At 39.1% G+C, this 15,682-nt stretch overlaps 1 protein-coding gene across 1 annotated transcript in view; it reads left to right on the plus strand.

The window, feature by feature from the left end:
- LOC102229151 (synaptic vesicle glycoprotein 2A) overlaps positions 1 to 15,682 on the plus strand; it is a 30,555-nt gene that overhangs the window by 8,616 nt on the left and 6,257 nt on the right. The window contains exons 2-8 of the mRNA XM_005801815.2: positions 2,090 to 2,847; positions 11,976 to 12,156; positions 13,464 to 13,615; positions 13,790 to 13,923; positions 15,106 to 15,195; positions 15,272 to 15,379; positions 15,471 to 15,559. Coding sequence (XP_005801872.1) covers positions 2,238 to 2,847; positions 11,976 to 12,156; positions 13,464 to 13,615; positions 13,790 to 13,923; positions 15,106 to 15,195; positions 15,272 to 15,379; positions 15,471 to 15,559 — 1,364 coding nt within the window. The 5' untranslated portion in view covers positions 2,090 to 2,237. The remainder of the gene's footprint in view (positions 1 to 2,089; positions 2,848 to 11,975; positions 12,157 to 13,463; positions 13,616 to 13,789; positions 13,924 to 15,105; positions 15,196 to 15,271; positions 15,380 to 15,470; positions 15,560 to 15,682) is intronic.

Below are 15,682 nucleotides of genomic sequence, written 5' to 3' on the forward strand. Positions count from 1 at the left end.
TTCTCTGGTGCCTATCTGCCTGGCCGTTTCCCTGCCGCTAAATGGACCATTTATGTCCCTGAAGTAAAATATCCTGCTTCCATCAGAGAGCGCCAACACCTGATAAAGAGGGAGAAATCTATTCTAGGAGATAAAAGACATGCAGTAAATGTAGCTGTTTTATTGCTGAAGGATAAAAGAGGAATGAAAGGCAGAGATTCAGACGCGTTGAATGGGCTGAAAGTTCTGACTTCTTTAGAAGCAAATGGGAATCTCCACAACTTCTTTCTAACATCAGAGCAAAATATGATCTCAGCTGCAGATTACTGCCATAGCTTTCTGATTCAGTTTCTTTATATTTTCGTTCACTCAGTGACTTTAAACCTAAAGCCCACCACCAGCTCTGGGCTCCACTTGAATCATCTTTTCCAGTTTATGAAAGTTATAGATATGTTTACTGCCTCCATTAGTGCAGGACTCATGATAACTGATATAAAAAGTTTGTTTTGTCTTTTGAAAAATGTTGCGGTTGTTGATGAACTAAATATATTTTTTCAGGTAAAGAGAGAGCTGGGCTGTATCCTGTCACACCTAATCGCTTTGTGTCGTATCTTACCATGTTTTACCACTCTGCCATCACACCTGCAGGAGTTGGTCTAGAAACGTTTTTACACAAGTAGATATTCAAACAGGTAAAACAGCAGAGTCTAGTTACAGCTGGCCGTTTGTTTTGGTGTCACTTTATAAAGTTGCCCTACAAAACCTTGAATGTCGCACTTAGTTCCTCACATAAACATTTTCACTGCAGGCTATCAGACCATTTAAACTCACACCATCAAATTTTTTATTGCATACTGAGTTGTACCATGTTGTCTTTTGGTACAGTCCAAAACTTCCTGTGTCGTATCATATTATATTATATAATACTGATTGCTACTACATGCAGTTATATGGTAAATATAGTTTGTTACATGGTGCATCTGAATGCAGTTTTGATCTTTTTCTTGGTTTTGAGAGGCTTAATGGACATGTTGTCTACCGGAACAGAGGAAATTCTCGACTCTCTAAAACACATTCATTGTGTTTTCCTTTCTGTCTCCTCCCAGCACTTTACTGCGTCCGTTTAGTTGTGGCCTGAGATTGTGCTTCCCATCCCTTCAGTATCATCTTTGCTCAGTAGAAGAAAATGAAATTACGTAATTAAATCTTTCATCAACTGCCTGCAACAGCTTTCAGTCTGTCCCTCGGCCTAAATGCGATTAAATTACCAACTCACACTTTATTAGAGACGTCAGAAGCATTTAGAAAATGACTCAGTTTCACAATAAACTTTTGCTTTGCTTTAACTCTAAGATGTATTGCAGATCAGATGTAGGCAGATTTATAGCAAATACATCGTTTAGCACTGTAGCATTTTTGCTAACTTTGAAAACATTTAGCGCACTTAGCTTCGACTAGGTTATTTTTTCCAGATAAATCCTGAAACGCTAATTTACTCGGCGGTTTTGTGCTGAAGTTTTGGTTTTTGACTGTTAGGAATTCTTCAAGTTAGATTTTTATATCCATGCTCTTGATTTGAAGTCTGTTTATGCAACAGTTCAGTTTCCTCTCTTCACCTTATGCTTTTTTTAAAAAAACTTTATTGAGCAACTATGCTACAAATGAACAAATGAGTTGCTTGAATCAGCAATACTCTGCTATGGAGCTTCTGATGATTAAAACGTTGGTATAGCACTGTAGCGTTAGCAAAGCTAATGTTTGTGATGTAGTAGTGTTCATAATGTCCACTGCTGTTGGATAGTGTAGGCGACATGGATGCTCTTCATGGCTTAATTCACCTTAAAATGTTAGAAAGAGGGTTTGCTGGAGAAGTTCTGGAGGTTCCCAGGAGACACAACCAAATAGACCTTGGCAGCCGGGGGGACTGGACATATGTCTGGTCATGTTGTCTGGTAATTTTAGTTTGGACTTGTTTGAGGATCGGGTGATGGATGGATGGATGCTCTGGAAGCTTCCTAAGTTAATTGAACCTGAAGCTTTAGTATTTCTCCTGTACTACTTACAGTCCACTAACTGCTGCTGACATCCCGTTTCCTTTGCTTCCCTGCAGAGTTTGGTGTCTGAGTGGTGACCAGCAGCAGAGCAGGGAGCTGTCCACGGTCCTGCCTGGATCAGTCCACAGAAATCCACAGCAGACACTCATGTGCTGATCTCCCCCGTCCTCTGCAGCATCTCTTTGCCTCCTCCAAGCATCCAAGATGGACGACGACGGGCGCTACCGAGACGGCCGCTCAGACTTCATCCGCGGCGCCAAAGACATTGCCAAAGTTGCCAAGAAGCAGGTCGGCAAAAAGGTCGGACGCGGCGTGGACAAGATGGCCGACGAGTACGTCAAGCGCTCCTACAAGCGCTTTGAAGAGGAAGACGACGACGACGATTACGCGGGCGTGCCGAGCAATGATGGTGGATATTACCGGAACGACAGCCGAGCCAACGACGATGAAGGCCACAGCGACTCCACCGAAGGTCACGACGAGGACGATGAGATTTATGAGGGTGAGTACCAGGGCATTCCTCGGGGTGACTCTGGGAAAACCGGCGGCATGGATGGCATGGCAGTCGCCGAGGCGCAGCAGTTCAGGGACCTGTCGGCGTTTGAGGGCGAGGTGCGGAAGGACCGGGAGGAGCTGGCCCAGCAGTACGAGACCATCCTGCAGGAATGCGGCCACGGAAAGTTCCAGTGGACTCTCTACTTTGTTCTGGGACTGGCGCTGATGGCCGACGGCGTGGAGATCTTTGTGGTCGGCTTCGTGCTTCCCAGTGCGGAGAAGGACATGTGCCTGTCAGAGCCGAACAAAGGCATGCTGGGTAAGTCAGCTGAGTTTTGTGTATGGCAGGCCATTTTAACATGAAATTGATTTCAGTACATACATAGATATCTGAAATTGGTTTATGAATAGACATATTAGTAAATTAAGGTATTTCTAATTATGTTTTGACTAGACCAAGTACCTGTTTGAGATATCTCTTATTACATCCTGACTAGTAGGCCTGCACAATAACTCATTTTTCTGGATCATAATTTGGCCCAATAGCTATTGCGATTAAATATTGTTGTTTTGACACCATTTTTCAAGTAATATAATGCTAACAGCATAATAAAGCAAGAACACATCCTGAAATATCAATAAACTTAAAATTTTAATGAACATTTAAAACTGGAAGACAAATATCCCAAATAAATAAACAAAATATCAGTAAAATGAATTACGAAGCCTCTGTGAACAAAACTGTCCTCTGAAAAAAGGTATAACTGAGACCAAATCCTCCACACTGAAGACCTTAATCATCCAATTTTTGGTGGAAAGAAAGAGAGAAAAGAGAAAAATGATAATTCATGCAAATGAAAATTATTGAGCTCATTTTAATTTCTCATTCAATTAATTAATTTATTGCTCATCTTTGAGTTGTATTGAGGTTTCAGTTAATCTAATTAATTATCTTGAATGACACCATAATTCAGCATATGTTTAATGTATTTTCAGATAGTAGCAAAATAGATTTGACTAGTTCAAACATATCCTGAAAGAGAATTATGACTAGACAAATTTAAATTGGAGATATGTAGAAGCATAATTTTGACCCGTCAAATGACAAATATGGTGACGTTATTTGAGGAATTTTGAAGGGAATTTTGACTCGTCAAAATGTAATAATGTAATTTAATTCAACGTAATGAATTATTATTCTTACTAGTCAGAATGTAAATGCAGATATCTTAAATTACCGTTAGTAAGTAGCATTACTTGTCTGGTCAAAATGTGTTTTTTTATTTATCTAGATACAGAAACTGATTTTATGTAAAAAAAAAAAAACTGCCACATTTTGCTTCTAGTTTGAAATCACTTCCTGCTTTTTATTGACTCTTTATTTTAATTTTAGTAGCTTCTCTGGCATTCGCTGCTTCCACTTCACTTGTTTTCCCTTTGTTATCTAAGAGAATATCATTGCAGTCGCTGAAGTTTACATTTTGTGAAGCTGCAGCTTTTTAGGACCCAATTGGCCGTGCATGAGCCCAACAGCCTGACTGAGCTCTCAGGCACACGGTACCATCAGCCTGGGCTCACCTGTGTTACTGAGTGTTTGTTTGTGTCTCTGGATGTGAAAGGGAGCGCTGGCTTTGTGCTTCCTTTGTGTGTGCTGTTTGTCTTTCGCACACTGTGTGCAGCGTGGCTGGCTCTGTTTGCACTGAGTGGAAGCTGAAGACTCCGGGATTGTTTTTCCTGCCCTGCGGGTTTATGTTTAATCAGCGTCCAGAACCACATGATCGTCTGTCGTTAGCTGCACAGGGTGGACACAGAACAGGAACCAGATGTACAACAAGGAGTAAAATATTAATAATTATCTACATTAGTTTAAAAAACTCAATTACTTACAGTAGATAATTTAACTTTGAACCATTTTTAAGTTAAACAATATTTGACCCCTGTCATTTGTTTTACCATTGACCTCCATTTTGACCTCAATATTTTTATCTTGTGTCAGAATGTGAAAAAGCGACGCTCATATAGATTTATTAAACATAGAGTGAATATTTCAAGCCCTTATTTCTTTTCATTTCTATGAATATGGCTTACAGTATCTACACTATACTATTTGAAAACCCAAAATTATGTGTCTCAAAAATTCATGACAGCTGCTTAACAATTATCCCAAAGCTAGAGGATCCCACAAAACTGCAAAGAATAGATCAGAAATTCAGGTGCAATATGGAGGTGTGTGCTCCTGTAATGCAGGGAGCAGCACCACAGCAGAGGCCTGAGAGAAAACCAGTTTTAATGGGATGAATTATTGTTTGCAGTTGAATGGTGAAACTCTGTTAATTAAAACCAGATGCAATACGAACAGCAACCACAATGCAAACAGAATTACAACAACTTACCACCACGTTTGAGTCATAAATAATAAGTAACAAGGCACTGTAAAAAATAGTGCCTAAGTTAATTAGTTAGGATTGAGGGCTTGTAGCGCCTCCTAGAGGAACAGGTAATGACTGGAGTAGGATGGACTTGCCAGATGTGGTCTGTACAGATGGAGGAGAGCACAAACAATGATATACTTTACTTTATTTAGTTAATCAGACATTATTTATAGAGCACTTTTTGCATAAGCTCTAATTGCTTTACAGAGAAACAGAAAGGTAGGACTCTTACCAACATCCAAACTAATAAAATGACCGTGATCCATATCAATAAAAGGGTTAGAAGACCAAACAAACCAAAAATAAGAATCAGAGGAAGAAAAAAGGGAAACAAAACTGAACAGAAATACAGGCCAGAGATTTCTGAGTTCTTGTTTCAGTCTTTGTCAACATTTGTGCATTTTGTACTGCAGGGAGCTTTTAAATGCAGCTGATCTCACCATGATGTTTAGCATTAATGTCAGCTCCTCTAGCACACTGCAGGAGAGGCGCATTGCTACAGTCAGTAAAATAATTCAATAAAAACAGAAAATTTCACCCAGAGGAATTAAGAAAAAGTGTAAATGTTTAAATACTTGAGTATTTATGGGTGAAGGCTTCAGTTAGGAGTCACGAGCGGCCTCCATTCTCTCCTTCGCTTGTTATGCAACACGTCTGACTCACAGCCGAAGAGGCTTTTTGTTTTTTTTTTGCTCTAACTTCTCTGCATCCCCTGCTTTCCGACTGCTCCCTGCGCTCTCCCCGCCCCGCTGCGCTCCATCAGCATGCAGTCTAAACAGTCTTTAACCCGAAGCACTGGGCTGGGATCATGCGCTGTTTGCATGCGACACCCAGCGCACGTAGCGGAGGAGTCTCTGCAGAATGTTAACATATCAGATGATCCCAGAGAGGAAGCTGTGACAGCTCATTTCACAAAACACTGCTCCGTTTTATTAAGAAAGGTTCCAGAGGCGTGTTGCTGAGGAACATTTGATCAAGTAGGAAAACTAACAGCCGGGAATTCAGAGTGACACAAATCGTGATGCAGCGTTGATGCTCAGTGAGCCACAGGAGAAACACACTGGCTGTCATTGATTTGCCCTTCTCATGAAGCTGCAGCTGCTGCAGCCAGTTTATTAGAAATACACAAAGGAGGAGTTCTGCACAGAAAGAGATGACTTCTGGAACGAACTGAGCTTAAATGCTTTTGATGTGTGAGAAATTTCACGCCGTATTTCTGTCCTTCTGGAGGCCTGCTGGCCGCGCTGCGTTGTGCATTGCAGTGCTGCTGCGCCGTTTTCCTGCAGCATCCAGGAACCTTTCTGTATTACAATAAGTATTTGGCCTTTTGGTGGATTTTCTCAGTGAAGTCCTGGTCGAGGGGAAACAGATGGGACAAAGACAAGATGGCAGATCTAATCAGGCCTGTCTGATTTACTGGTTCCTGTGGGACAGACTGGCACAAGGAAATAGGAAGCTTTATACCTGGCTATAATTAGCAACAGATCTTTGATGCACATAAATGTAACTGGAAATGAGGGTCTTTTATGTTTATTGAGGTATTTTTATTGGTAGTAGTATTATGTTAAACCCAAACTAAACCCACATCTCTCCCACTCATCCACACAGACTCAACAATCCTGCAGTGTTGCAGTTTTTTCTTTCATTCCCTCCCCACACACATCCACATGCATCCACCGTCCCTGTGCCTCAGGGAGCTCTGCCACAGCGTTGACTCGCGCTGTCCACTCCTCCCTTTTTGTCTCTTTTTACTCCTCTTTTCATGCTCTCCATCTCCTCCTCCCACCACTTCCGGCTGAGATGCCCAGCTTTGCTACTTCTCTCCAACACCTTTTCCAGCTCAATTCTCCTCCTTTCTGCATCACCGTTGTTTTGTGAAATGTTTCAGATCATCTGACAAATTTAAACATTAGACAAAGATAACCTGATAACCTACCAAATAATAATTTCTTTTATTAGGAGTGAAAAGCAATACAAAGCAACATGGTACGTTTTAAAAAGCTTCGTTGTGGAAAGATAAATTAATTTTGAGCTGTGTTCAACTTTACTTCTGTCTGACCTGCAGAATCAAGAAATGATCAAAAGGACCTGTCTGTCACCAGGAAGGAGAGTAAAAGCTCTCAGGAATCACTGCATCATGCTACAGTCTAAAGAAACTCAAGAAAAGAAGAGAAACAAAGTCAATTTTCATCTGACCTTTATTTTGGACAGATGAAGCTAAAAGTAGATCCAGGACTTGTTTTAGTGTTGTGTTACTTTCCTGTTTTAATCAGATGTATACATCTTCAAAGTTTCAAGTGATAGCAGGCCTGAAGCATTTTTTAATGCATAATTTTTGCGCAATAATGTTAGATATACAGTACAGACCAAAAGTTTGGACACACCTTCTAATTCAATGGGTTTTCTTTATTTTCATGACTATTTATAAGGCAATAAATCCCACTTATTAACCTGACAGGGCACACCTATGAAATGAAACCCATTTCAGGTGACGACCTCTTGAAGCTCATCAAGAAAATGCAGAGAGTGTGCAAAGCAGTAATCACAGCAAAAGGTTGCTACTTTGAAGAAACTAGAATATAAGGGGTATCTTCAGTTGTTTTACACTTTTTTGTTTAGTGCATATTTCCACATGTGTTATTCATAGTTTTGATGCCTTCAGTGTGAATCTACAATGTCAATAGTCATGAAAATAAAGGAAACTCATTGAATTAGAAAGGTGTGTCCAAACCTTTGATCTGTACTGTATGTTATTTGAGACATCACACACTGAGACTGTATTCCTGGCTTTTATTAGTATCTTTGAAGTTTGTTAACACATTAAGCTGATATATTATCTTGACGCTTTCTAACAGTGACGACAGCAGGACAGACAGTGATCTGGTTCCTCTGATTGGTGAAAGGTCGACAGGTCGGCGCTGCAGCCCACAGCGATATCCAATCAGAGATCTTTACTGAATGACCCGGTCACTCATTGTGATTGAGTCGCCGGTACTCTGTCATTACAGAAAGCACAACCATTATGTTTCCATCATATCTACAGATCATTTTTAATTTGATCTAAATGTATGAATCGTGTGCGGCACTAGTAGTTTTTACTCAAAAACATGAAATAACTTTGAAAATGACTCATTTTTGTTAATGAATGCAGAATTTCCTGCAGTTGATTGGACAAAGAAGACAAAAGTCACCTTCTTTCTGAGATAAAGGCCGCAGTTTCTCTCAGATTCACTAAATGAGTCACACGATTCAGATGAAGAAGAAAACGACTAATTTAATAAATGCCTTTAAAAGGCTGTTTGATCTGAAAAGCAAGGACGTTCCTTTTGATTTCATTTAGGTCAACAGCTTCCATCCTTGGTGCTCAGATATAATCTACATCAGAGTCAATAGCCCTGACATATGAATACCAACTTGAACAGTGGCTGATCTTCCTTTATCTAGTCGATACTTTTTACAGTTCCTTGCAGGATGTTTTATATCCCTTCGTTTATTCATGTTACAATCAAAGATTTCCGTGTATTTTTACTGAGCGCATCTTTACCAATCTTTTTTCAATCTGGAGAGTTAAATACTCAGTTTTTTTTCAGGAACTGTTCAGATTCAGTCAAAATGGTTGAATTTTTTCTGTGATTAAAAAGGCTGAAGTTTCTGGTTGCAATGTGACACAATCTGGAAAGGTTTTGTAGGAACTATAAGTTGTGGCTTCTTCTGATTTATCTTTTTTTGGATGCCACTCACATCGTTTTTCCATGTTTTTATTCATGAGGTAAAGTCTTGAATTTGTATTTTCACCCTTTTATTGCTCAACCTTTGCATTCTGCCTTCTGATAGTTTTGTGTTAGTTTCTCTTTTATTTTTCATGCTCGCTTAATCACATTTATAGTAATGTTTCACTTTGCATATTATTAAGGTGTATATTTTTAGGTAAATAAAAATACCAATGTGCTAATGGGATAATGTCTCATTACGGTTGCATTTCAATGTGTTTGAGGTCGTTGACTGGAGTAGATTTGCTTTTTGCAGACATAATTTGATGTAAGTTTAAGTCTTCATGGCTAATACCTGAGTTACCATCTTTTTTGAGGTTTAAGTTCAGAATTTGCACCTGATCAACTTCTGTCTACAGATTTAGAGCACAAGAGGGAATCTGTGCATGTGTAACAGCCTGATAACGTTGCATGAACACAGCAGATCCAGATCCATCTCCACAGACAGAACAAGTCTCTCGAAATGGAGACATCAATTTTGTCTTTTGCGCACAACATTTTAAACAAATAAAATGTTGTCATTTAGAAGAACGTAAGTTTAATGGACACTGAATTATTTGGATTGTTTGTATAGTTACACAGTCACAAATGGAGCTGCAAGTTAAATATTTAGCTAAAGAGCTACTATATATTTAGCTCACAAAAAAAGTATTTAGTTAGCAAGCTAAATATTTAGCTTTCAAAATAAATATTTTATTTAGAGTTAAATATATAGATCAGAGTCAAACACTTAGCTCCAATCTACATATTTAGTTAGCAAGCTGAACAATAAGTTAGCAAGCTTAACATTTAGCTCCAAAATATTTTTTTAGTTAGCAAGCTAAATAGAGTGTTAACTTGGTAGGCTAAATATTTAGCTCCAAATATTTAGCCTGCTAACAAACTACGGATATTAAGCAAGCTAAATATTTGTTGTGAAGCTAACTATTTAACTCCACAGCAAAGGTTAGCAAGTGAAATACTTAGTTCCCAGACTGAATATTTAGTTCCAAACTACATATTTAGCTAGCAACCTCAATATTTAGCTCATAAACTAAAATGTTTAGTTAATAAGCTATAGCATAGTGCTAAATGTTTTAGTAGAGCTAGATATTTAGCTCAGTGGAGCAGGTTGTGAGTGAGTGAGTCTGGATCAGTGGAAGGGATGAGACTCATGCTAGCACCTTGAATCCCAGCTCTGATTTTGTTTCTGTTGTTTACCTGCTCTTCATGTAAAGAGTCCAGAATCTTCCATCTGTAACGTGTGGGAGATTTTTTACACAACAAGCATAACTAAGCTTTTAAATCTAATGTTATCAGCTGCAATTATTATTTCAACATATTTTTTTTTTTGCCATTATGAATAAAATAGTTTGTTTTTGGTCAAACCACACAACAGCATTTGCTCACTGCATTCCTCCCTCCCAAACTGATTTGCTTTCTGTGATCAATCAACGTGGGGTTGAATTATTGCTGAATGCATACATTCATGTTCACAGCTGGGTTCAGTGCTCCAAGCAAAAGGTTTTAATTACAGGGATTCACACAAACATAAAGAGGTGGAACATAAAAACCCAGAACAACAGAGGATTTCCAGTTCAGTCCTCCACAACGGGCCTGTTTGACTCCTGCAAAACAGCCAGTTGTTTCAATCTGTGACACATCAATTTCAGTAATAACAAGTTGAAAGGAGCAAATCACTATCTATTATACTGGATAGTCTATAAATCAATCCTTCTCCCCTGCTTAGTTGGAAAATGGCAGTATTCCCATTAAATGGCTTGTTATACTAAAAAGACACAATGAGTAATTGCCTCCTGGGAAACGGTCTATTCAACTTCATTGACTCCATTGTAGACGCTAGTGTATCTTAATTGAAACACAAAGCCTAGTTTAGACACTGCAACTAGAAATACTAATGATACTTTGGCTCTCACTGTCTCTTACTGCAGATTGTGTCATTTTGAAGCTGTGGATGAACATACAGGTTCATCCACAGGGAGATAAAAACACAAACACATTTCTGTTTCTGCTTGTATCGTCATGTATGAAATACAGTCGACTAATTTAGTAGTTTGAGATCAACAAAGTGAACATCGTTCGATAGAAAACCTGCTAAATGTCTTTCAAATACCTAACAGGGACCTCAGTGTATAACCTGCACCATTCTTAAAAAATTTGAATTTCATTGAACCATTTTCAAATTCTGGATGAGTAAAAAAAAGGAAAACCGAGCATGAAATGTTTGATTTTGTAGACTTTCTTGCTGATTAAAGGTTATGTATCTCTAATAATGCTTAATAATTACAGACATTTTTACATAGATTTACATTACAATTACTTTAGCTTTCATATGCCGCATATATGTCATATATTAGCTTAATTTGAACATTTTCACCACATTTTCAGTCTTTTGGTTTTTGACGTAATGACTCAATGCACACACTGACAAATCAGATAAATGATGAATCTGAAGAATCTGGATTTGTTAAACCTAATTTGACATGCAGAGTCACAGATTTTAAAATAGAAATAAATTTGAGTTAGTGTGGATGCCAAAACAACCTTTATACACTAATGGCAATACAAAGTAAAAAAAGAAAAAAGTATCGACTTAATTATAAAACTAATCAATTAAATGGATAAAATGATGCAACAGAAAAGTGACCCAATACTATACACTCTACAGTCCTATCTGCAGGTTTTTTATGTAACCTGCAGATAAGGCAAGTTGTTAAAGGTAAATATTTTGACTGAGATGTCCAGAAAATTCTACCTTTAAAACAATACTCTTTGCTCCATATTTGAATGTTGAGAGTCAACAAGAGTAAATTTTCAGCCTGATTTAAATAAAAACCTTCACTTAAACACAAAAAATCATCAGTTCTTTTTGTCCCTGATAACACTCAACTGTTTTAAAAACTCTGATTTGAATAACCATCAGCTGAGAAGAGAGTTTTTTCTGAACAACTGATGCTCCATTTTTTTGTCTGGAAACATTTCAGAGGATTATGCTTCAATTCTTCCATAATGTTTCATCATTAATGCAAACTTTTTTTAGAAGTCCAATAAGATTTCCCCTGGCAGTAATTTACAACAAATTGGAAATCTAATGAGAGTGAAAGTGAAGCCTTGAAGTGCTAGACGTGAGTTTATTGGAGAATAATAACCCATTATCATCCTACCTGCCTTTCTACTTCATCTCTTCCAATCATTTCATGCTGGTGATGGTCCGACTCGTCCCTGTCCCCTCCTCTTCCTCACAGGTCTGATCGTTTACCTGGGGATGATGGTTGGAGCCTTCGTCTGGGGCGGCCTGGCTGATCGGATCGGTCGGAGACAGACCCTGCTCATTTCGCTCTCCATAAACAGTGTGTTTGCCTTCTTCTCGTCCTTCGTCCAGGGATACAGCTCCTTCCTTTTCTGCCGTTTGGCCTCTGGCGTCGGGTGAGCAGGCAGATGAATCACGCAGGGAGTCACAGCCACTGTGATGCATAAACAGCAGCTGATGTGACGAGCAGTGAAATGCGCAAAATCACAAAATAGATCAAGGGAAAGGCACCGAAAATGCAGCAAAAGAGCATATTGAGTCCAAAGGGATCCGTTCATGTCTTCAATATGTCAAAATAAATGTTTAAAATTGAAAGTATAGAAAGAGACATAAAAATTTACATTTTCACTTATCGGGGGGAAAAAACCTCCAAGTCAGCCTGGCACTGTGTGAAAGTGCAATGATCCCTCTAGATTAGGGTTGGACAATAAATCAATAACAATATATAACACTGTGATAAATATTCAATATTCAATATGTAGAATATTCACTGAATTCTGATCCAGACTCGCACGGCATTCTGGGAGATGCAGGCAGAGCTAATGAGGCCATTGGTGGCACCAGCTAGCACTCAATCTTTGGTTACCTAGCAACTCACGCACTCTTTGGTTACCTAGCAACTCATGCACTCTTTGGTTACCTAGCAACAGCCTGTTGAGTAACAACACAGTGAGCAGCAGTTTAACGTTTCACCATCATGCCCCTTAACTGCTTAAAATTAACAAACGGAGCAGAGTGAAAACTGTGAAAACAAGTCATGTCATCAGTTATGCAGTATTTTATACATTTAAAACAAAAAACAAATCAATAACTATCGATATTGATAATTATAGATATCAGCTAATTTTTCTTGCTGAAAAGTTATTTGTAAGTTAGTTTTGTCTTATTTCAGGTGAATTAAAATATTTGCTCCAGAATCTAGATTAATATACAAAGTAAGGTTTCGTGGTTTTGCGGTGAAGTGTGTGAATTATACATTCATTTATTCAATTGCTTATTTTGCAGATTAATGATATGGGGCACTACAGCAGTTCCACTGAAATAATAAAAAACAAACAAATAGTTGGTGTGGCCTAGTCAAAGTGTGATCCTAATACATGCCAATCATGCCTGAAAATCCTCCATATGACTGAATGAAAGCACTTCTGCACAGAAGATAAGTAAAAGACTCATTCAAGGAGTTTTAAATGCTGAATAGCAGTTGAATGGTGCCTTTTACATCAGAACAATGTAAAAAAATTTAAAATTGGATTTAATTCAAACCCCTTCTTAAGAGCTTCAACACAAAAATCCAACTTCAAATGTTTTCTCTGCTTACTTCTCAATACTGGCCTTCCTTTTCTCTTATCTTCCTCTCAAGAGCATAATTCATATTTTAATCGCCTCTTTCTCTGCATTTCTGCCTCTCTCTGTAACTCTGCAGCATCGGAGGCTCCATCCCAATTGTGTTTTCTTATTATTCTGAGTTCCTGGCCCAGGAGAAGCGTGGAGAGCACCTGAGCTGGCTCTGCATGTTCTGGATGATCGGCGGTATCTACGCCTCCGCCATGGCCTGGGCCATCATCCCACACTACGGTGAGAAAAACAAACAGGTCTCTATGAGTCAGGCTCTGTTTGGAACATCATTTTAGGACATAATGAATGAAAATAAGGCATTAAAAGACCCGGAACCGTGTGCGTTTGGCCAGATGGGACTATTTTGATTGAGATGTTTAGCAACAACCTGGCCTGTTATCTGTCATTGTGTAGGTTGGAGCTTTCAGATGGGCTCGGCCTACCAGTTCCACAGCTGGAGGGTTTTTGTTCTGGTGTGTGCCTTCCCGTCTGTGGCCGCCATCTCTGCCCTCTCCACCATGCCTGAGAGCCCCCGCTTCTACCTGGAGGTGAGCTGCCAGCTTCCTCCCCCGATGCTTCAGACTTATCAAGGGATCAATCAAGTTTATTTGGATAGCACATTGCAGCAACAAGGCAGTTCAAAGTGCTTTACATCATAAAAAGTCATAAAACACACAGTTAACAAAAGAAGCATTACATTTTGTCAAGTGCCATCAGATTATTGATTAATGTTTCAAAAGCAACTCTAACCAGCGGGGTTTTTAGTCTAGATTTAAAGGAACTCGGTGTTTGATTTACAGTTTTCTGGAAGTTTGTTCCAGATTTGTGGTGCATAGAAGCTGAATGCTGCTTCCCATGTTTGGTTCTGGTTCTGGGGATGCAGATCAGACCAGAGCCGGAAGACCTGAGAGGTCTGGAAGGTTGATACAACAACAACAACAACAGATCTTTGTTGTTTGTTAAAACAACAATAAAAACAGTCTGAAATGTTTCCAACATTCTAACACTATCCAGGTCATAAAAAAGTCATAAAGGCAAAAAAAGTATATTTTACCATTTCTTCATTGTAATTATAAACCATTTCTTCTCAGTCTCCACGGCTTCGAGTGAGTTTATTTCCTGCTGTAGCATTGTGATGCTAAGTTGATCAGTGATTTATAAATCAACATCAGTATTTTAAAGTCTATTCTCTGAGCTACAGGGAGCCAGTGCAAGAACTGTAGAGCTGGTGTTATGTGCTCCATCTTCCTAGTTTTAGTCAGAACACCAGCAGCAGCGTTCTCGATCAGCTGCAGCTGGAGGATTGATTTTTTTAGGCAGATCCGTAAAGACGCTGTTACAATAATCAATGCGACTGGATGAGTTTCTCTAAGTCTTCCTGAGACATTAGTCCTTTAAACCTGGAAATGTTCTTTAGGTGACAGAAGGCCGACTTTGTAACTGTCTTTATGTGGCTCTGAAGGTTCAGGTCAGAATCCATCACTACTCCCAAATTTTGAACCTTATCTCTAGTTTCCAGCTGTAATAACTTAAGCTGTGTGTTGACTCTAGATCGTTCCTCTTTAGATCCAAAGATAATAACTTCAGTTTTGTTTCTGTTCAGCTGGAGGAAGTTATGGGACATAGAAGTAATGTAGAAATAAATCATTTTATAGTGGTGAAAGTTTGAGTAATGTTTTGGCATTTCCTTCAGCAATGCTCTAGTTATTTGTCTTGTTTACCTTTTGCAGAACGGGAAGCATGACGAGGCGTGGATGATTCTGAAGCAGGTCCATGACACCAACATGAGGGCCAAAGGTTACCCAGAAAGGGTCTTCTCTGTAAGTTGCACACAGCACAGGTGATACTGAACATCAGTGAAAATGAAGGACTGAGGATGAGATCTCTTGCTGCCAGGTGACCACCATTAAAACGGTGAAGCAGATAGACGAGCTGGTGAACATGAGCGACAGTGCGGCCTGGCATGAGAAATGGAGGCTAAAACTCTCCTCACTTTTCCATCAGGTTGGTTTCAGAGATGCCTCTGATTGATTGCTCTCTTCTTGCCATAATTCTTTAATTTAATGAGTCTCTCTGTGGTTTTGTGTTCTTTCAGGTGTGGAATAATTTCCAAACTGTTTTCTCCCCTGAGTACCGCCGCACCACCTACATGATGATGGCCGTGTGGTTCTCCATGTCCTTCAGGTAAGACCAGGTTGATGCTGTTATCCAGACTTTCTAACACTCATGAATCTTTATTCAGAAGCTCTGTTTGGTGCATTTTGTTGGTTTTATCCAAGCACAATCAGAAAATGTATGAATTGTTGA

This window comes from Xiphophorus maculatus, chromosome 3 (genome assembly GCF_002775205.1).
Source record: "Xiphophorus maculatus strain JP 163 A chromosome 3, X_maculatus-5.0-male, whole genome shotgun sequence".
NCBI lineage: Eukaryota > Metazoa > Chordata > Actinopteri > Cyprinodontiformes > Poeciliidae > Xiphophorus > Xiphophorus maculatus.